The 23,175-nt window shown below is 45.0% G+C and overlaps 1 protein-coding gene across 1 annotated transcript in view; it reads left to right on the top strand.

Annotated features, from left to right (window-relative positions):
* LOC139376379 (insulin receptor-like) overlaps positions 1-23,175 on the top strand; it is a 195,248-nt gene that overhangs the window by 41,399 nt on the left and 130,674 nt on the right. The window contains exons 3-4 of the mRNA XM_071118896.1: positions 11,006-11,136; positions 11,498-11,691. Coding sequence (XP_070974997.1) covers positions 11,006-11,136; positions 11,498-11,691 — 325 coding nt within the window. The remainder of the gene's footprint in view (positions 1-11,005; positions 11,137-11,497; positions 11,692-23,175) is intronic.

Raw genomic sequence — 23,175 nt, 5'->3', positions numbered from 1 at the left:
CCCACTTCCTGGTTGGAGTTTTCTCAGGTTTTCGCCTGCCATGTGAGTTCATTTATACTCACAGACATCATTCAAACAGTTTTAGAAACTTCAGTGTTTTCTATGCACTTAAATAGTGAATGAAGGATGCTTTTCCCGTGGTTAATTTTCATGCAAGCCAGGTAGGGTATACCCCTGTTGTAAAGATAAGCATTGTGCTTAATATTAGGGAAGTTGAGAAATAAATATAGTAGGCCTAGCCTATAGAAAGCTGATGGGATCCTCCTGTTTTTTTAAGAGGCCATCACTCTGTTTTCTCTCGCAATTGCATAGCCTATAGAAATGTTTGCACAACATGAGCTCATGGACTCTCATAAAGTGTTTGATTTAGATTTTCGATTACATTTGGATTGATGTCAGAGTGATTAGAGGAACAATAGAGTGCTGAGTACCAGGCAGGTAGCAAGTTTGGTAGGCTACTAATGACCATCAGAAGCGTCAGAGCTTGGGGAAGTCTTATTATCGTGAATAAATGGTCATGTGGAATTTGACTGCCTTCATGACTCGTGACCACCGGTTTGGCAGTAATACGGTCACCGCAACAGCTCTAGTTTACACTTCACATTCATCTCCAGCACCACCCCAACACCAACATACAGTGGGGCAAAAAAGTATTTAGTCAGCCACCAATTGTGCATGTTCTCCCACTTAAAAAAATGAGAGGCCTGTAATTTTCATCATAGGTACACTTCAACTATGACAGACAAAATGAGAAAAAAAATCCAGAAAATCACATTGTAGGATTTTTAATGAATTTATTTGCATATTATGGTGGAAAATAAGTATTTGGTCAATAACAAAAGTTTATCTCAATACTTTGTTATATACCCTTTGTTGGCAATGACAGAGGTCAAATGTTTTCTGTAAGTCTTGACAAGGTTTTCACACACTGTTGCTGGTATTTTGGCCCATTCCTCCATGCAGATCTCCTCTAGAGCAGTGATGTTTTGGGGCTGTTGCTGGGCAACACGGACTTTCAACTCCCTCCAAAGGTTTTCTATGGGGTTGAGATCTGGAGACTGGCTAGGCCACTCCAGGCCCTTTAAATGCTTCTTACGAAGCCACTCCTTCGTTGCCCTGGCGGTGTGTTTGGGATCATTGTCATGCTGAAAGACCCAGCCATGTTTCATCTTCAATGCCCTTGCTGATGGAAGGAGGTTTTCACTCAAAATCTCACGATACATGGCCCCATTCATTGTTTCCTTTACACGGATCAGTCGTCCTGGTCCCTTTGCAGAAAAACAGCCCCAAAGCATGATATTTCCACCCCCATGCTTCACAGTAGGTATGGTGTTCTTTGGATGCAACTCAGCATTATTTGTCCTCCAAATACGACGAGTTGAGTTTTTTAATTTTTTTTAAAGTTATATTTTGGTTTCATCTGACCATATGACATTCTCCCAATCTTCTTCTGGATCATCCAAATGCTCTCTAGCAAACTTCAGAAGGGCCTGGACATGTACTGGCTTAAGCAGGGGGACACGTCTGGCACTGCAGGATTTGAGTCCCTGGCGGCGTAGTGTGTTACTGATGGTAGGCTTTGTTACTTTGGTCCCAGCTCTCTGCAGGTCATTCACTAGGTCCCCCCGTGTGGTTCTGGGATTTTTGATCACCTTTCTTGTGATAATTTTGACCCCACGGGGTGAGATCTTGCGTGGAGCCCCAGATTGAGATTATCAGTGGTCTTGTATGTCTTCCATTTCCTAATAATTGCTCCCACAGTTGATTTCTTCAAACCAAGCTGCTTGCCTATTGCAGATTCAGTCTTCCCAGCCTGGTGCAGGTCTACAATTTTGTTTCTGGTGTCCTTTGACAGCTCTTTGGTCTTGGCCATAGTGGAGTTTGTAGTGTGACTGCTTGAGGTTGTGGACAGGTGTCTTTTATACTGAAAGCAAGTTCAAACAGGTGCCATTAATACAGGTAACGAGCGGAGGACAGAGAGCCTCTTAAAGAAGTTACAGGTCTGTGAGAGCCAGAAATCTTGCATGTTTGTAGGTGACCAAATACTTACTTGTCTGTCATAGTTGAAGTGTACCTATGATGAAAATTACAGGCCTCTCATCTTTTTAAGTAGGAGAACTTGCACAATTGGTGGCTGACCAAATACTTTTTTTGCCCCACTGTATATGAAAATGGCATGTTTCAACGCTTTGTAGTAAAACAGATCAATGAAGATAATGTGATAATGTGTTTTCCATGACAACATGTGGAGCCTCAAATAGAATTCGAATTTATAACGAAGTCAAAAACAAACATTTAGCAGTTACCTAGTCAAGTTGTTGTATTTTGAGGTTCAAAAAAGCGAAGAGATTTTGTGGTTGGAATTGCAGTATGACAATTTAGACGTGACCTAACAACTTTTGACAGACTGGTTTCGACTGGACAAACAAACAGTTGCTTTGCAATCGGATACAAACTTTTGTGAGTTCGAATATTTGGATAATCTTTATGATTGGAGGATAGCTGTGGGTTATCGAATCAGGATCCACTCCTCTGTTCTCCTCAAGGTCATTAATGATAAATGTTCATATTTGTAGATGGCAGAAAGGCCTGTTACTTTGACATTGACAAGGAGTGGAATGTTAGCTAAAGAGACTGGTACTCAGGCTAGAATGTCTCTGCTCTAACCGAGAAGTTTGGTCTTGACATCTAGCCACTTAGCTAGGAAGTTAGTAAACCAAATGCAAAGCTTGCACACATTTGTTTACATCTGTTAGTGAGCATTTCTCATTTGCAAAGAATAATCCATCCACCCGAACGGTGTGGCTTATCAAGAAGCTGATTAAACAGCATGATCATTACACAGGTGCACCTTGTGCTGGGGAAAATAAAAGGCCACCTTAAAATGGGCAGTTGTCACACAACACAATGCCACAAATTTCTCAAGTTTTGAGGGAGTGTGCAATTGGCATGCTGACTTCAGGAATGTCCACCAGAGCGGTTGCCAGAGATTTCATTTATCTACCATCAGCTGCCACAAATGTCATTTTAGAGAATTTGGCAGTATGTCCAACCGGCCTCACAACCTCAGACGATGTGTATGGCTTTGTGGGGCGAGTGGTTTGCTGATGTCAATGTTGAGAGCAGTGCCACATAGTGGTGGTGGGTTTAGGGTATGGGCAGGCGTAAGCTATAGACAACGAACACAATTGCATTTTAGGGATGGCAATTTGAATGCACAGAGATTCCATGACAAGACTCAGAGCCCATTGTCATTCCATTAATCCACCGCCATCACCTCATGTTTCAGCAATTCCTGAAAGCTGAAAATGTCCCAGTTCTTCCATGGCCTCCATCCTCACCAGACATGTCACTCATTGAGCATGTTTGGGATGCTCTGACGTGTATGACAGCGTGTTCCAGTTTCCAACAATATCCAGCAACTTTGCACAGCCATTGAAGTGGAGTGGGACAACATTCCACAGGCCTGAACAACTCTGACTATCTGTGACCGGGTATCTGTGACCAAGGTATCTATGACCAACAGATGCATATCTGCATTCCCAGACATGTGAAATCCTTATATTAGGGCTGAGTTAAGTAATTAATTAACTTAGTAAATTATTGGAAACTGTTGCATTTATATTTTGGTTCAGGATAATTTATTTGACACATCTTCGATAGTTATAAGCAGTGGCGTAGCGATCTCAGTGGCTTGTCCGAAATGGCACCCTATTCACTATATAGTGCACTATTGGGCCCATAGGGCTCTGGCCAAAAGTATTGCATTATACAGGGAATAGGGTGTCATTTTGGACACAGCCCGTGTCTCTCCTCATGACAATTCCTCACTGCCACACTGACAAGAGATGGAGTGGGTCAGTTTTTGTATGTGTGCTCGCATCAAAGTGAAGTGTCTGTCTGTTACTATGTGGCTCAGGTTTACTTTTCATGTATGCTGCCTCTGTGCCACTGTGTGAGTGACTGAGAGCAGTAGCAGTGTCTCCAGCACTTAAACGGTTAACTCTCAGCAGCTCCTCTTCTGAGTGGGGAGAGGTCATTTGAATGGCTAGCTTCCCCAACCAGACAACACATTGGTTAAAGCTGAGGGTGGATCTGCGGCTGCCACTGTACTACAGAGTGGAGTCTACTCCCTTTACTGGATCAGGAGTCTGTTTGCCGTGTGTAGGCCTGCAGTCTGTTAGAGGGAGCGGCAGTATGTGTGTGGATTTTTATTTGGATGGGAGGGGTCGTCTATGTTGCAGCTGTTGAGAGTCTGGAGAGGAAAGGGGGAGACAGAGGGGCAGAGGGAACACCCAAAATTCAGAGAAAATACGTCAAGATGATTTTATTATCGATGTAAGCTTCTCATTCAGAAATGTGTGTATCTAAACCCCTCTGTCCAGGATTTGAACAGAGGAAACATTTGATGCAGTTCTATTATCTGTCATTACCCTACTTTTACACAGATAAAGCGTGCACTTGTGCTGGTAAAAGAGTTTATCACTCAGGAGGATGTCAGTCACTTATTTTTCTAATTTCTGTTTTGCTCTGTATTTTCGTAGAGCTATATCTTTAGGTGTGTAAGTGTGTGTGTGTGCGCAGTTTGCTTGTTCAGTATGTTATTCATGCACACAGACTCCAACAGTCCTTGTGGCCTGACCTGAGCCCCTCGTTAGGCTGCTGGTCAATCTTAATCTGTCTCGATAGGACTATATGGGATGAGCTAATCTGGTGGACAGGCAGTCAGCAAGGTGTTTACCTCTCTCTGACACACACACTGCCAGTGCCAACTGGCTCTGCACCTCAGCGATGGCACTGAACTTTACTGTGTGTGTGTACATGAGTGTGAGCACCTAACCAGTTTATTCTTGGCAGCTTGGCACTAGATGAAGCATGCGTGCGTGCGCCCATGTGTGTGTGTGTGTTTGTGTGTGTGTGTGTGTGTGTGTGTGTGTGTGTGGGTGTGGCTAGGTCACATTTTTAGAAAGGGGCCAAGGCATCAGTAGCATTCAGTGTCTTCACAGCAAACCTGGGTCCAACACATACACTGAGTGTACAAAATATTTGGAACAACTTCTTCATGTTGAGTTGCACCCCCTTTTGTCCACAGAACAGGCATGGACTCTACAAAGTGTCGAAAGTGTTCCACAGGGATTTATGTCACCTTTATTTAACCAGGTAGGCAAGTTGAGAACAAGTTCTCATTTACAATTGCGACCTGGCCAAGATAAAGCAAAGCAGTTCGACACATACAACGACACAGAGTTACACATGGAGTAAAACAAACATACAGTCAATAATACAGTATAAACAAGTCTATATACGATGTGAGCAAATGAGGTGAGATAAGGGAGGTAAAGGCAAAAAAGGCCATGGTGGCAAAGTAAATACAATATAGCAAGTAAAACACTGGAATGGGAGATTTGCAATGGGAGAAAGTGCAAAGTAGAAATAAAAATAATGGGGTGCAAAGGAGCAAAATAAATAAATTAATTAAATACAGTAGGGAAAGAGGTAGTTGTTTGGGCTAAATTATAGGTGGGCTATGTACAGGTGCAGTAATCTGTGAGCTGCTCTGACAGTTGGTGCTTAAAGCTAGTGAGGGAGATAAGTGTTTCCAGTTTCAGAGATTTTTGTAGTTCGTTCCAGTCATTGGCAGCAGAGAACTGGAAGGAGAGGCGGCCAAAGAAAGCATTGGGTTTGGGGGTGACTAGAGAGATATACCTGCTGGAGCGTGTGCTACATGTGGGAGATGCAATGGTGACCAGCGAGCTGAGATAAGGGGTGACTTTACCTAGCAGGGTCTTGTAGATGACATGGAGCCAGTGGGTTTGGCGACGAGTATGAAGCGAGGGCCAGCCAACGAGAGCGTACAGGTCGCAATGGTGGGTAGTATATGGGGCTTTGGTGACAAAACGGATTGCACTGTGATAGACTGCATCCAATTTGTTGAGTAGGGTATTGGAGGCTATTTTGTAAATGACATCGCCAAAGTCGAGGATTGGTAGGATGGTCAGTTTTACAAGGGTATGTTTGGCAGCATGAGTGAAGGATGCTTTGTTGCGAAATAGGAAGCCAATTCTAGATTTAACTTTGGATTGGAGATGTTTGATATGGGTCTGGAAGGAGAGTTTACAGTCTAACCAGACACCTAAGTATTTGTAGTTGTCCACGTATTCTAAGTCAGAGCCGTCCAGAGTAGTAATGTTGGACAGGCGGGTAGGTACAGGTAGCGATCGGTTGAAGAGCATGCATTTAGTTTTACTTGTATTTAAGAGCAATTGGAGGCCACGGAAGGAGAGTTGTATGGCATTGAAGCTTGCCTGGAGGGTTGTTAACACAGTGTCCAAAGAAGGGCCAGAAGTATACAGAATGGTGTCGTCTGCGTAGAGGTGGATCAGAGACTCACCAGCAGCAAGAGCGACCTCATTGATGTATACAGAGAAGAGAGTCGGTCCAAGAATTGAACCCTGTGGCACCCCCATAGAGACTGCCAGAGGTCCGGACAGCAGACCCTCCGATTTGACACACTGAACTCTATCAGAGAAGTAGTTGGTGAACCAGGCAAGGCAATCATTTGAGAAACCAGGGCTGTCGAGTCTGCTGATGAGGATGTGGTGATTGAGAGAGTCGAAAGCCTTGGCAAGATCAATGAATACGGCTGCACAGTAATGTTTCTTATCGATGGCGGTTAAGATATCATTTAGGACCTTGAGCGTGGCTGAGGTGCACCCATGACCAGCTCTGAAACCAGATTGCATAGCAGAGAAGGTATGGTGAGATTCGAAATGGTCGGTAATCTGTTTGTTGACTTGGCTTTCGAAGACCTTAGAAAGGCATGGTAGGATAGATATAGGTCTGTAGCAGTTTGGGTCAAGAGTGTCACCCCCTTTGAAGAGGGGGATGACCGCAGCTGCTTTCCAATCTTTGGGAATCTCAGACGACACAAAAGAGAGGTTGAACAGGCTAGTAATAGGGGTGGCAACAATTTCGGCAGATAATTTTAGAAAGAAAGGGTCCAGATTGTCTAGCCCGGCTGATTTGTAGGGGTCCAGATTTTGCAGCTCATTCAGAACATCAGCTGAGCAGATTTGGGAGAAGGAGAAATGGGGAAGGCTTGGGCGAGTTGTTGTGGGGGGTGCAGTGCTGTTGACCGGGGTAGGAGTAGCCAGGTGGAAAGCATGGCCAGCCGTAGAAAAATGCTTATTGAAATTCTCAATTATGGTGGATTTATCAGTGGTGACAGTGTTTCCTATCTTCAGTGCAGTGGGCAGCTGGGAGTAGGTGTTCTTATTCTCCATGAACTTTACAGTGTCCCAGAACTTTTTTGAGTTAGTGTTGCAGGAAGCAAATTTCTGCTTGAAAAAGCTAGCCTTGGCTTTTCTAACTGCCTGTGTATAATGGTTTCTAGCTTCCCTGAACAGCTGCATATCACGGGGGCTGTTCGATGCTAATGTAGAACGCCATAGGATGTTTTTGTGTTGGTTAAGGGCAGTCAGGTCTGGGGAGAACCAAGGGCTAGATCTGTTCCTGGTTGTAAATTTCTTGAATGGGGCATGTTTATTTAAGATGGTTAGGAAGGCATTTAAAAAAAATATCCAGGCATCCTCTACTGACGGGATGAGATCAATATCCTTCCAGGATACCCCGGCTAGGTCGATTAGAATGGCCTGCTCGCTGAAGTGTTTCAGGGAGCGTTTTACAGTGATGAGTGGAGGTCGTTTGACCGCTGACCCATTACGGATGCAGGCAATGAGGCAGTGATCGCTGAGATCTTGGTTGAAAACAGCAGAGGTGTATTTAGAGGGCAAGTTGGTTAGGATGATATCTATGAGGGTGCTCGTGTTTAAGGCTTTGGGGAGGTACCTGGTAGGTTCATTGATAATTTGTGTGAGGTTGAGGGCATCAAGTTTAGATTGTAGGATGGCTGGGGTGTTAAGCATGTTCCAGTTTAGGTCGCCTAGCAGCACAAGCTCTGAAGATAGATGGGGGGCAATCAGTTCACAAATGATGTACAGAGCACAGCTGGGGGCAGAGGGTGGTCTATAGCAGACGGCAACGGTGAGAGACTTGTTTTTAGAGAGGTGGATTTTTAAAAGTAGAAGTTCAAATTGTTTGGGTACAGACCTGGATAGTAGGACAGTAGGACTATCTTTGCAGTAGATTGCAACACCGCCCCCTTTGGCAGTTCTATCTTGTCTGAAAATGTTGTGGTTTGGAATTAAAATGTCTGAATTTTTGTTGGTCTTCCTAAGCCAGGATTCAGACACAGCTAGAACATCCGGGTTGGCAGAGTGTGCTAAAGCAGTGAATAGAACAAACTTAGGGAGGAGGCTTCTAATGTTAACATGCATGAAACCAAGGCTATTACGGTTACAGAAGTCGTCAAAAGAGAGCGCCTGGGGAATAGGAGTGGAGCTAGGCACTGCAGGGCCTGGATTCACCTCTACATCGCCAGAGGAACAGAGTAGGAGTAGAATAAGGGTGCGGCTAAAAGCAATAAGAATTGGTCGTTTAGAACGTCTGGAACAGAGAGTAAAAGGAGGTTTCTGGGGGCGATAAAATAGCATCAAGGTATAATGTACAGACAAAGGTAAGGTAGGATGTGAATACAGTGGAGGTAAACCTAGGTATTGAGTGATGAAGAGAGAGATATTGTCTCTAGAAACATCATTGAAACCAGGAGATGTCATTGCATGTGTGGGTGGTGGAACTAATAGGTTGGATAAGGTATAATGAGCAGGACTAGAGGCTCTACAGTGAAATAAGTCAATAAACACTAACCAGAACAGCAATGGACAAGGCATATTGACATTAAGGAGAGGCATGCTTAGTCGAGTGATCAAAAGGGTCCAGTGAGTGGAGAGGTTGGTTGGGGGTCACGGCGATTTAGACAGCTAAATCGGTAGCAAGCTAGCATAGGAGCAAGCTAGCATAGGATGGAGGTCTGTTATTAGCCAACTCTTGCGTTCCGTCAGTAGATTAGTGGGTTTCCGTGTTTTAGAGGGGATTAATCCAAATCACACAACAACAACAAAAATAAAAACAATAGATATAGTTATAGAGGCCCAAGAAGAAAAATAAATAAGTAAATAAAAATCAAATAAAAATTGTCCGATTGTCTATTCAGATAGCAGCCAATAAGATAGCCAACGGCTAGCAGGCCGCAGATGGGCGCCCAGGCAACGTTGCGCCGGAGGAGCCAGCCGGACAATTCCCTCGGGTAGACAACGTCGGCAGTCCAGCTGTGAAGGCTCGGTGGGGCTCCGCGTAGGCAGCAAAACGGGTCCGGATAGGTGACTGCAGCCCAGGAGTGATTGATGGAACTCTTCAGCTGGCTAGCTCCGGAACAATTGATGTTAGCTCCGGAATCAACGAAAGCCGATAGTCACACGGATAGCAGCTAGCTAGCTGTGAGATCCAGGTATGGATGTCCAGAGCCAGCGGCCGAAATCCAGGGACATGGAGAGAAAAATTGGTCCGGTATGTTCCGTTCCGAGCCGCGCTGCGCTGCACCGCGCCGTACAAAACTGGCGATAGATTCTCGAGCCAAAGGATAGCCGATGACCACAAACCGTGGTTAGCTGAGTACTAACGATTAGCCAGTAAAGAAGCTAACTAGCTTCTGAACTAGCTTCTGAACCAGCTTCTGAGTAGCTTCTGGACCAGCTTCTGGCTAGCTCCCGGCTAGCTTCTGGCTAATTTCTGGCTAGCCTCTCGGAGGATTACAGATCTGAGGTAAATAATTATTTTTATATAAATATAAATTGGTGAGGCGGATTGCAGGAGAGTGTTCTGAAGATGAGTTTTTGGAAAATAAAAAATGTATGTGAAAAAAAAGTTATATGAATATATGTATATACGGGACACGACAGGACACGACAGGACGAGGACAGAAATACGTCTGAACTGCTATGCCATCTTGGGATGCTCTCCCATGTTGACTCCAATGCTTCCCATAGTTGTGTCAAGTTGGCTTGATGTACTCTGGGTGGTGGACCATTCCTGTTAGGACTAAAATGACACTAGAAGCTGGAAACTGTTGAGCGTGAAAAACCGGTGACACACTCAAACCGGTGCGCCTGGCACCTACTACCATACTCTGTTCAAAGGCACTTCAATCTTTTTTCTTGCCCATTCACCCTCTGAATGGCACACATACACAATCCATGTCTCAATTGTCTCAAGGCTTAAAAATCCTTAACCTGTCTCCTCCCCTTCATCTACACTGATTTGAAGTGGATTTAACAAGTGACATCAATAAGGTATCATAGCTTTAACCTGGATTCACCTGGTCAGGCTGTCATGGAAAGAGCATGTTTTGTACACTCATATATATCAAATTCTGAGTGAGAAAGTTAAACGCGCAAATATCGAATGTTAACCTTCTCTGTATATTCATGGTAACATCCACATTGGTAACATTCACAATGCAAAAGTGTTTAGAAACATATTCTATTCTTATTTACAATAAAAGTGACTCCAAAATGACACACTACATGATTTACCATTCATTTCTATTGGGCACAAAATAATCAGAAAAATAACCAAAACAAACAGCAAATGCATCCAACAAATTTGTGGAGTCACAAATTGATATAGTCATTGCATGCTATGAATATGGATCTAAACTTTTTACTACTTTAATACTCATACAAGTGAATTTGTCCCAAATACTTTTGGTCCCCTAAAATGGAGGGATTAAAAAAAAGGGATGTAATTTCTAAACAGTTCACCCAATATGGATGAAGATACCCTCAAATTAAAGCTGCGTCTGCACTTTAACCTCATAGTCATTGTATCATTTCAAGTCCAAAGTGCTGGAGGACAGAGCCAAAACAACAACAACAACAACATTCACTGTCCCAATACTTTTGCAGTTCACTGTATCGCTCAGCCCTAGGTGGAAACATTCTGAAACCGAGTGAAATGGCCAGATATTACCTGAACTCTTTCTCTCTATGTAAATCCTGTCACTAACCCCCCCCCCCCCCCCCCACCACCACCTTCTGCACTCCCACAGTGTGCCCCCCCAGCTGTAAGCACCGGGCCTGTACCAAGGACAACCAGTGTTGCCATGAGTCATGTCTGGGGGGCTGCTCTGAGCCCCAGAACAGCAGCAGCTGTGTAGCCTGCAAGAACCTCCAGCACCAGGTACCGTATGGAGGAGTTCAACACACTTGAGTAACATTTGTTGCATGGCAATAAAGTTTTCATTCTTCAAGAATTCAAATTCTTGATGGGTGCTAGAGATGTATTTTATTAACCTGTAGATTTATTAACCTGAGTTTTCCCTGTGAAATATAGTTAGATGCGTGCGTGCGTGCATACTAGACACAAGCTTACTTATCTATTGCTGGAGGGGGGGAAGCTGAATCAAAACAGAATCGTGTTTATTTAAACTTTATTTAAACATATGTCTGTCCAGCAATGGAAAATAGCACTTAAACGTGTTATACTGAATTGAATTGATGTGGATGCTTTCCATCAACTCATCCCTATTCCCTAATACCAGGAGGCCTGTGTGGACCGCTGTCCCCAGGGATATTACACCTACAGGGGCTGGCGCTGCGTCCCCTTCTCCTTCTGCCAGGACCTCCACAACAAGTGTAAGCAGAGCAAGAGCAGCGACTGCCATGAGTATGTTATCCACAACGGAGCCTGTATACCTGAGTGCCCCTCCGGATATACTACTGTCAACTCCACCACGTAAGTCTACTTACTGTATATTCAACTCTACACCGCGGTCAACTCCACTATGTAAGTCTATAATACAGTACTATACACCACCATCAACTCTAGCACGTGAGCCTAAGTACTATGTTTGTATGCTGTATGAATTATATTGTCAACTCAACAATGAAGGGTAAGTCTACTCTATACACCACTTAAAATCTCCACTACCTAATGTTAATGCTAAAGTGAAAACCATAACATTTGCATTTGCACATGGGAAAGGAATTTGTACATAATGCAGTCGTCTCAATAGTTACGTGTTACAGTTGTCTCAATATGTACGTGTCTGCAGTTGTCTCAATATGTACGTGTCTGCAGTCGTCTCAATAGGTACGTGTCTGCAGTCGTCTCAATAGTTACGTGTCTGCAGTTGTCTCAATATGTATGTGTCTGCAGTTGTCTCAATAGGTACGTGTCTGCAGTCGTCTCAATAGGTACATGTGCAGTCGTCTCAATATGTACGTGTCTGCAGTCGTCTCAATAGGTACGTGTCTGCAGTCGTCTCAATAGGTACGTGTCTGCAGTCGTCTCAATAGTTACGTGTCTGCAGTCGTCTCAATAGTTACGTGTCTGCAGTCGTCTCAATAGTTACGTGTCTGCAGTCGTCTCAATAGGTACGTGTCTGCAGTCGTCTCAATAGTTACGTGTCTGCAGTCGTCTCAATATGTACGTGTCTGCAGTCGTCTCAATAGGTACGTGTCTGCAGTCGTCTCAATAGGTACGTGTCTGCAGTCGTCTCAATAGGTACGTGTGCAGTCGTCTCAATAGGTACATGTGCAGTCGTCTCAATAGGTACATGTGCAGTCGTCTCAATAGGTACATGTGCAGTCGTCTCAATATGTACGTGTCTGCAGTCGTCTCAATATGTACGTGTCTGCAGTCGTCTCAATAGTTACGTGTCTGCAGTCGTCTCAATAGTTACGTGTCTGCAGTCGTCTCAATAGTTACGTGTCTGCAGTTGTCTCAATATGTACCTGTCTGCAGTCGTCTCAATATGGACCTGTCTGCAGTCGTCTCAATATGGACGTGTCTGCAGTCGTCTCAATAGGTACGTGTCTGCAGTCGTCTCAATAGGTACATGTGCAGTCGACTCAATAGGTACATGTGCAGTCGTCTCAATATGTACGTGTCTGCAGTCGTCTCAATATGTACGTGTCTGCAGTCGTCTCAATATGTACGTGTCTGCAGTCTTCTCAATAGGTATATGTGCCTTCGTCTCAATATGTACGTGTCTGCAGTTGTCTCAATATGGACGTGTCTGCAGTCGTCTCAATATGTACGTGTCTGCTGTCGTCTCAATAGGTACGTGTCTGCAGTCGTCTCAATAGGTACGTGTCTGCAGTCGTCTCAATATGTACGTGTCTGCAGTCGTCTCAATATGTACGTGTCTGCAGTCGTCTCAATATGTACGTGTCTGCAGTCGTCTCAATATGTACGTGTCTGCAGTCGTCTCAATAGGTACGTGTCTGCAGTCGTCTCAATAGGTACGTGTCTGCAGTCGTCTCAATAGGTACATATGCAGTCGTCTCAATATGTACGTGTCTGCAGTCGTCTCAATATGTACATGTCTGCAGTCGTCTCAATATGGACGTGTCTGCAGTCGTCTCAATATGTACGTGTCTGCAGTCGTCTCAATAGGTACGTGTCTGCAGTCGTCTCAATAGGTACGTGTCTGCAGTCGTCTCAATATGTACGTGTCTGCAGTCGTCTCAATAGGTACGTGTCTGCAGTCGTCTCAATAGGTACGTGTCTGCAGTCGTCTCAATAGGTACGTGTCTGCAGTCGTCTCAATAGGTATATGTGCCTTCGTCTCAATATGTACGTGTCTGCAGTTGTCTCAATATGGACGTGTCTGCAGTCGTCTCAATAGGGACGTGTCTGCAGTCTTAATAGGTACGTGTCTGCAGTCGTCTCAATATGTACGTGTCTACAGTCGTCTCAATATGTAAGTGTCTGCAGACGTCTCAATATGTACGTGTCTGCAGTCGTCTCAATATGTACGTTTCTGCAGTCGTCTCAATAGGTACGTGTCTGCAGTCTTCTCAATAGGTATATGTGCCTTCGTCTCAATATGTACGTGTCTGCAGTTGTCTCAATATGGACGTGTCTGCAGTCGTCTCAATATGTACGTGTCTGCAGTCGTCTCAATAGGTACGTGTCTGCAGTCTTCTCAATAGTATGTGCCTTCGTCTCAATATGTATGTGTCTGCAGTCGTCTCAATAGGTACATGTGCCGTCATCTCAATAAGGACTTGTATGCAGTCGTCTCAATATGGACGTGTATGCAGTCGTCTCAATAGGTACATGTGCCGTCATCTCAATAGGTACATGTGCAGTCGTCTCAATATGTATGTGTCTGCAGTCGTCTTAATATGTACCTGTCTGCAGTCGTCTCAATAGGTACGTGTCTGCAGTCGTCTCAATAAGTACGTGTCTGCAGTCGTCTTAATAGGTACGTGTCTGCAGTCGTCTCAATATGTACGTGTCTGCAGTCGTCTCAATAGGTACGTGTCTGCAGTCGTCTCAATAGGTACGTGTCTGCAGTCGTCTCAATAGGTACGTGTCTGCAGTCGTCTCAATATGTACGTGTCTGCAGTCGTCTCAATATGTACGTGTCTGCAGTCGTCTCAATAGGTACGTGTCTGCAGTCGTCTCAATAGGTACGTGTCTGCAGTCGTCTCAATATGTACGTGTCTGCAGTCGTCTCAATAGGTATATGTGCCTTCGTCTCAATATGTACGTGTCTGCAGTTGTCTCAATATGGACGTGTCTGCAGTCGTCTCAGTATGTACGTGTCTGCAGTCGTCTCAATATGTACGTTTATGCAGTCGTCTCAATATGTACCTGTCTGCAGTCGTCTCAATAGGTACATGTGCAGTCGACTCAATAGGTACATGTGCAGTCGTCTCAATATGTACCTGTCTGCAGTCGTCTCAATATGTACCTGTCTGCAGTCGTCTCAATATATACCTGTCTGCAGTCGTCTCAATATGGACGTGTCTGCAGTCGTCTCAATATGGACGTGTCTGCAGTCGTCTCAATAGGTACATGTGCAGTCGTCTCAATATGTACGTGTCTGCAGTCGTCTCAATATGGACGTGTCTGCAGTCGTCTCAATATGTACGTGTCTGCAGTCGTCTCAATAGGTACGTGTCTGCAGTCGTCTCAATAGGTACATGTGCCGTCATCTCAATAGGTACATGTGCAGTCGTCTCAATAAGTACGTGTCTGCAGTCGTCTCAATATGTACGTGTCTGCAGTCGTCTCAATAGGTACATGTGCAGTCGTCTCAATAAGTACGTGTCTGCAGTCGTCTCAATATGTACGTGTCTGCAGTCGTCTCAATAGGGACGTGTCTGCAGTCTTAATAGGTACGTGTCTGCAGTCGTCTCAATATTTACGTGTCTGCAGTCGTCTCAATATGTACCTGTCTGCAGTCGTCTCAATATGTACCTGTCTGCAGTCGTCTCAATATGTACCTGTCTGCATTCTTCTCAATATGGACGTGTCTGCAGTCGTCTCAATAGGTACGTGTCTGCATTCGTCTCAATAGGTACATGTGCAGTCGTCTCAATATGTACGTGTCTGCAGTCGTCTCAATTTGTAAGTGTCTGCATTCGTCTCAATATGTACGTTTCTGCAGTCTTCTCAATAGGTATATGTGCCTTCGTCTCAATATGTACGTGTCTGCAGTTGTCTCAATATGGACGTGTCTGCAGTCGTCTCAATATGTACGTGTCTGCAGTCGTCTCAATAGGTACGTGTCTGCAGTCTTCTCAATAGTATGTGCCTTCGTCTCAATATGGAAGTGTCTGCAGTCGTCTCAATATGTACCTGTCTGCAGTCGTCTCAATATGGACGTGTCTGCAGTCGTCTCAATAGGTACGTGTCTGCAGTCGTCTCAATAGGTACATGTGCAGTCGTCTCAATATGTACGTGTCTGCAGTCGTCTCAATAGATACGTGTCTGCAGTCGTCTCAATATGTACGTGTCTGCAGTCGTCTCAATATGTACGTGTCTGCAGTCGTCTCAATAGGTACGTGTCTGCAGTCGTCTCAATATGTACGTGTCTGCAGTCGTCTCAATAGGTACGTGTCTGCAGTCTTCTCAATAGGTACGTGTCTGCAGTCGTCTCAATAGGTACGTGTCTGCAGTCTTCTCAATAGGTATATGTGCCTTCGTCTCAATATGTACGTGTCTGCAGTTGTGTCAATATGGACGTGTCTGCAGTCGTCTCAATAGGTACGTGTCTGCAGTCGTCTCAATATGTACGTGTCTGCAGTCGTCTCAATAGGTACGTGTCTGCAGTCTTCTCAATAGGTACGTGTCTGCAGTCGTCTCAATAGGTACGTGTCTGCAGTCTTCTCAATAGGTATATGTGCCTTCGTCTCAATATGTACGTGTCTGCAGTTGTGTCAATATGGACGTGTCTGCAGTCGTCTCAATAGGGACGTGTCTGCAGTTGTCTCAATATTTACGTGTCTGCAGTCGTCTCAATATGTACCTGTCTGCAGTCGTCTCAATATGTACCTGTCTGCAGTCGTCTCAATATGTACCTGTCTGCAGTCGTCTCAATATGGACGTGTCTGCAGTCGTCTCAATAGGTACGTGTCTGCATTCGTCTCAATAGGTACATGTGCAGTCGTCTCAATATGTAAGTGTCTGCAGTCGTCTCAATATGTACGTGTCTGCAGTCGTCTCAATATGTACGTTTCTGCAGTCGTCTCAATAGGTACGTGTCTGCAGTCTTCTCAATAGGTATATGTGCCTTCGTCTCAATATGTACGTGTCTGCAGTTGTCTCAATATGGACGTGTCTGCAGTCGTCTCAATAGGTACGTTTATGCAGTCGTCTCAATAGGTACATGTGCCGTCATCTCAATAGGTACATGTGCAGTCGTCTCAATAAGTACGTGTCTGCAGTCGTCTCAATATGTACGTGTCTGCAGTCGTCTCAATAGGTACATGTGCAGTCGTCTCAATATGTACGTGTCTGCAGTCGTCTCAATATGTACGTGTCTGCAGTCGTCTCAATATGTACGTGTCTGCAGTCGTCTCAATAGGTACGTGTCTGTAGTCGTCTCAATATGTACGTGTCTGCAGTCTTCTCAATAGGTATATGTGCCTTCGTCTCAATATGTACGTGTCTGCAGTTGTCTCAATATGGACGTGTCTGCAGTCGTCTCAATAGGGACGTGTCTGCAGTTGTCTCAATATTTACGTGTCTGCAGTCGTCTCAATATGTACCTGTCTGCAGTCGTCTCAATATGTACCTGTCTGCAGTCGTCTCAATATGTACCTGTCTGCAGTCGCCTCAATATGTACCTGTCTGCATTCTTCTCAATATGGACGTGTCTGCAGTCGTCTCAATAGGTACGTGTCTGCATTCGTCTCAATAGGTACATGTGCAGTCGTCTCAATATGTAAGTGTCTGCAGTCGTCTCAATTTGTAAGTGTCTGCAGTCGTCTCAATATGTACGTTTCTGCAGTCGTCTCAATAGGTACGTGTCTGCAGTCTTCTCAATAGGTACGTGTCTGCAGTCGTCTCAATATGTACGTGTCTGCAGTCGTCTCAATATGTACGTGTCTGCAGTCGTCTCAATAGGTACGTGTCTGCAGTCGTCTCAATAGGTACGTGTCTGCAGTCTTCTCAATAGTATGTGCCTTCGTCTCAATATGGACGTGTCTGCATTTGTCTCAATAGGTACGTGTCTGCAGTCGTCTCAATATGTACCTGTCTGCAGTCGTCTCAATATGGACGTGTCTGCAGTCGTCTCAATAGGTACGTGTCTGCAGTCGTCTCAATAGGTACATGTGCAGTCGTCTCAATATGTACGTGTCTGCAGTCGTCTCAATAGGTACGTGTCTGCAGTCGTCTCAATAGGTACATGTGCCGTCATCTCAATAAGGACTTGTATGCAGTCGTCTCAATATGGACGTGTCTGCAGTCGTCTCAATAGGTACATGTGCCGTCATCTCAATAGGTACATGTGCAGTCGTCTCAATATGTACGTGTCTGCAGTCGTCTCAATAAGTACGTGTCTGCAGTCGTCTCAATATGTACGTGTCTGCAGTCGTCTCAATAGGTACGTGTCTGCAGTCGTCTCAATATGTACGTGTCTGCAGTCGTCTCAATATGTACGTGTCTGCAGTCGTCTCAATAGGTACGTGTCTGCAGTCGTCTCAATATGTACGTGTCTGCAGTCGTCTCAATAGGTACGTGTCTGCAGTCTTCTCAATAGGTATATGTGCCTTCGTCTCAATATGTACGTGTCTGCAGTTGTCTCAATATGGACGTGTCTGCAGTCGTCTCAATAGGGACGTGTCTGCAGTTGTCTCAATATTTACGTGTCTGCAGTCGTCTCAATATGTACCTGTCTGCAATCGTCTCAATATGTACCTGTCTGCAGTCGTCTCAATATGTACCTGTCTGCAGTCGTCTCAATAGGTACGTGTCTGCAGTTGTCTCAATATGTACGTGTCTGCAGTCGTCTCAATAGGTACGTGTCTGCAGTCTTCTCAATAGGTATATGTGCCTTCGTCTCAATATGTACGTGTCTGCAGTTGTCTCAATATGGACGTGTCTGCAGTCGTCTTAATAGGTACGTGTCTGCAGTCGTCTCAATAGGTACGTTTATGCAGTCGTCTCAATAGGTACATGTGCCGTCATCTCAATAGGTATATGTGCAGTCGTCTCAATATGTACGTGTCTGCAGTCGTCTTAATATGTACGTGTCTGCAGTCGTCTCAATATGTACGTGTCTGCAGTCGTCTCAATATGTACGTTTCTGCAGTCGTCTCAATAGGTACGTGTCTGCAGTCTTCTCAATAGGTATATGTGCCTTCGTCTCAATATGTACGTGTCTGCAGTTGTCTCAATATGGACGTGTCTGCAGTCGTCTTAATAGGTACGTGTCTACAGTCGTCTCAATAGGTACGTGTCTGCAGTCGTCTCAATAGGTACGTTTATGCAGTCGTCTCAATAGGTACATGTGCCGTCATCTCAATAAGGACTTGTATGCAGTCGTGTCAATATGGACGTGTCTGCAGTCGTCTCAATAGGTACATGTGCCGTCATCTCAATAGGTACATGTGCAGTCGTCTCAATATGTACGTGTCTGCAGTCGTCTTAATATGTACGTGTCTGCAGTCGTCTCAATATGTACCTGTCTGCAGTCGTCTCAATAGGTACATGTGCAGTCGACTCAATAGGTACATGTGCAGTCGTCTCAATATGGACGTGTCTGCAGTCGTCTCAATAGGTACATGTGCAGTCGACTCAATAGGTACATGTGCAGTTGTCTCAATATGTACGTGTCTGCAGTCGTCTCAATATGTACGTGTCTGCAGTCGTCTCAATGTGTACGTGTCTGCAGTCGTCTCAATATGTACCTGTCTGCAGTCGTCTCAATATGTACCTGTCTGCAGTCGTCTCAATATGTACCTGTCTGCAGTCGTCTCAATATGTACCTGTCTGCAGTCGTCTCAATATGGACGTGTCTGCAGTCGTCTCAATATGGACGTGTCTGCAGTCGTCTCAATAGGTACATGTGCAGTCGTCTCAATATGTACGTGTCTGCAGTCGTCTCAATATGTACGTGTCTGCAGTCGTCTCAATATGTACGTGTCTGCAGTCGTCTCAATATGTACGTGTCTGCAGTCGTCTCAATATGTACGTGTCTGCAGTCGTCTCAGTATGTACGTGTCTGCAGTCGTCTCAATATGTACGTTTATGCAGTCGTCTCAATAGGTACGTGTCTGCAGTTGTCTCAATAGGTATATGTGCCTTCGTCTCAATATGTACGTGTCTGCAGTTGTCTCAATATGGACGTGTCTGCAGTCGTCTCAATAGGTACATGTGCAGTCGTCTCAATATGTACGTGTCTGCAGTCGTCTCAATTTGTAAGTGTCTGCAGTCGTCTCAATATGTACGTTTCTGCAGTCGTCTCAATATGTACGTGTCTGCAGTCTTCTCAATAGGTATATGTGCCTTCGTCTCAATATGTACGTGTCTGCAGTTGTCTCTATGGACGTGTCTGCAGTCGTCTCAATATGTACGTGTCTGCAGTCGTCTCAATATGTACGTGTCTGCAGTCGTCTCAATAGGTACGTGTCTGCAGTCTTCTCAATAGTATGTGCCTTCGTCTCAATATGGACGTGTCTGCATTTGTCTCAATAGGTACCTGTCTGCAGTCGTCTCAATATGTACGTGTCTGCAGTCGTCTCAATATGGACGTGTCTGCAGTCGTCTCAATAGGTACGTGTCTGCAGTCGTCTCAATAGGTACATGTGCAGTCGTCTCAATATGTACGTGTCTGCAGTCGTCTCAATAGATACGTGTCTGCTGTCGTCTCAATAGGTACGTGTCTGCAGTCGTCTCAATATGTACGTGTCTGCAGTCGTCTCAATAGGTACGTGTCTGCAGTCGTCTCAATAGGTACATGTGCCGTCATCTCAATAAGGACTTGTATGCAGTCGTCTCAATATGGACGTGTCTGCAGTCGTCTCAATAGGTACATGTGCCGTCATCTCAATAGGTACATGTGCAGTCGTCTCAATATGTACGTGTCTGCAGTCGTCTCAATATGTACGTTTCTGCAGTCGTCTCAATAGGTACGTGTCTGCAGTATTCTCAATAGGTATATGTGCCTTCGTCTCAATATGTACGTGTCTGCAGTTGTCTCAATATGGACGTGTCTGCAGTCGTCTCAATAGGGACGTGTCTGCAGTTGTCTCAATATTTACGTGTCTGCAGTCGTCTCAATATGTACCTGTCTGCAGTCGTCTCAATATGTACCTGTCTGCAGTCGTCTCAATATGTACCTGTCTGCAGTCGTCTCAATATGGACGTGTCTGCAGTCGTCTCAATAGGTACGTGTCTGCATTCGTCTCAATAGGTACATGTGCAGTCGTCTCAATATGTAAGTGTCTGCAGTCGTCTCAATATGTACGTGTCTGCAGTCATCTCAATAGGTACGTGTCTGCAGTCGTCTTAATAGGTACGTGTCTGCAGTCGTCTCAATATGTACGTGTCTGCAGTCGTCTCAATAGGTACGTGTCTGCAGTCGTCTCAATATGTACGTTTCTGCAGTCGTCTCAATAGGTACGTGTCTGCAGTCTTCTCAATAGGTATATGTGCCTTCGTCTCAATATGTACGTGTCTGCAGTCGTCTCAATATGTACCTGTCTGCAGTCGTCTCAATATGGACGTGTCTGCAGTCGTCTCAATAGGTACGTGTCTGCAGTCGTCTCAATATGGACGTGTCTGCAGTCGTCTCAATAGGTACGTGTCTGCAGTCGTCTCAATAGGTACATGTGCAGTCGTCTCAATATGTACGTGTCTGCAGTCGTCTCAATAGGTACGTGTCTGCAGTCGTCTCAATAGGTACGTGTCTGCAGTCGTCTCAATATGTACGTGTCTGCAGTCGTCTCAATAGATACGTGTCTGCAGTCGTCTCAATAGGTACGTGTCTGCAGTCGTCTCAATATGTACGTGTCTGCAGTCGTCTCAATATGTACGTGTCTGCAGTCGTCTCAATAGGTACATGTGCCGTCATCTCAATAGGTACATGTGCAGTCGTCTCAATATGTACGTGTCTGCAGTCGTCTCAATAAGTACGTGTCTGCAGTCGTCTCAATATGTACGTGTCTGCAGTCGTCTCAATAGGTACGTGTCTGCAGTCGTCTCAATATGTACGTGTCTGCAGTCGTCTCAATAGGTACGTGTCTGCAGTCGTCTCAATATGTACGTGTCTGCAGTCGTCTCAATAGGTACGTGTCTGCAGTCGTCTCAATATGTACGTGTCTGTAGTCGTCTCAATATGTACGTGTCTGCAGTCTTCTCAATAGGTATATGTGCCTTCGTCTCAATATGTACGTGTCTGCAGTTGTCTCAATATGGACGTGTCTGCAGTCGTCTCAATAGGGACGTGTCTGCAGTTGTCTCAATATTTACGTGTCTGCAGTCGTCTCAATATGTACCTGTCTGCAGTCGTCTCAATATGTACCTGTCTGCAGTCGTCTCAATATGTACCTGTCTGCATTCTTCTCAATATGGACGTGTCTGCAGTCGTCTCAATAGGTACGTGTCTGCATTTGTCTCAATAGGTACATGTGCAGTCGTCTCAATATGTACGTGTCTGCAGTCGTCTCAATTTGTAAGTGTCTGCAGTCGTCTCAATATGTACGTTTCTGCAGTCGTCTCAATAGGTACGTGTCTGCAGTCTTCTCAATAGGTACGTGTCTGCAGTCGTCTCAATATGTACGTGTCTGCAGTCGTCTCGATATGTACGTGTCTGCAGTCGTCTCAATAGGTACGTGTCTGCAGTCGTCTCAATAGGTACGTGTCTGCAGTCTTCTCAATAGTATGTGCCTTCGTCTCAATATGGACGTGTCTGCATTTGTCTCAATAGGTACGTGTCTGCAGTCGTCTCAATATGTACCTGTCTGCAGTCGTCTCAATATGGACGTGTCTGCAGTCGTCTCAATAGGTACGTGTCTGCAGTCGTCTCAATAGGTACATGTGCAGTCGTCTCAATATGTACGTGTCTGCAGTCGTCTCAATAGATACGTGTCTGCAGTCGTCTCAATAGGTACGTGTCTGCAGTCGTCTCAATATGTACGTGTCTGCAGTCGTCTCAATAGGTACGTGTCTGCAGTCGTCTCAATAGGTACGTGTCTGCAGTCGTCTCAATAGGTACATGTGCCGTCATCTCAATAAGGACTTGTATGCAGTCGTCTCAATATGGACGTGTCTGCAGTCGTCTCAATAGGTACATGTGCCGTCATCTCAATAGGTACATGTGCAGTCGTCTCAATAAGTACGTGTCTGCAGTCGTCTCAATAGGTACGTGTCTGCAGTCGTCTCAATATGTACGTGTCTGCAGTCGTCTCAATAGGTACGTGTCTGCAGTCGTCTCAATATGTACGTGTCTGCAGTCGTCTCAATAGGTACGTGTCTGCAGTCGTCTCAATAGGTACGTGTCTGCAGTCGTCTCAATATGTACGTGTCTGCAGTCGTCTCAATATGTACGTGTCTGCAGTCGTCTCAATAGGTACGTGTCTGCAGTCGTCTCAATATGTACGTGTCTGCAGTCGTCTCAATAGGTACGTGTCTGCAGTCTTCTCAATAGGTATATGTGCCTTCGTCTCAATATGTACGTGTCTGCAGTTGTCTCAATATGGACGTGTCTGCAGTCGTCTCAATAGGGACGTGTCTGCAGTTGTCTCAATATTTACGTGTCTGCAGTCGTCTCAATATGTACCTGTCTGCAATCGTCTCAATATGTACCTGTCTGCAGTCGTCTCAATATGTACCTGTCTGCAGTCGTCTCAATATGGACGTGTCTGCAGTCGTCTCAATAGGTACGTGTCTGCATTCGTCTCAATAGGTACATGTGCAGTCGTCTCAATATGTACGTGTCTGCAGTCGTCTCAATATGTAAGTGTCTGCAGTCGT

The sequence above is a fragment of the Oncorhynchus clarkii genome, chromosome 20, assembly GCF_045791955.1.
Source record: "Oncorhynchus clarkii lewisi isolate Uvic-CL-2024 chromosome 20, UVic_Ocla_1.0, whole genome shotgun sequence".
Lineage (NCBI taxonomy): Eukaryota > Metazoa > Chordata > Actinopteri > Salmoniformes > Salmonidae > Oncorhynchus > Oncorhynchus clarkii.
This window is presented reverse-complemented; position numbering and strand designations above follow the sequence as displayed.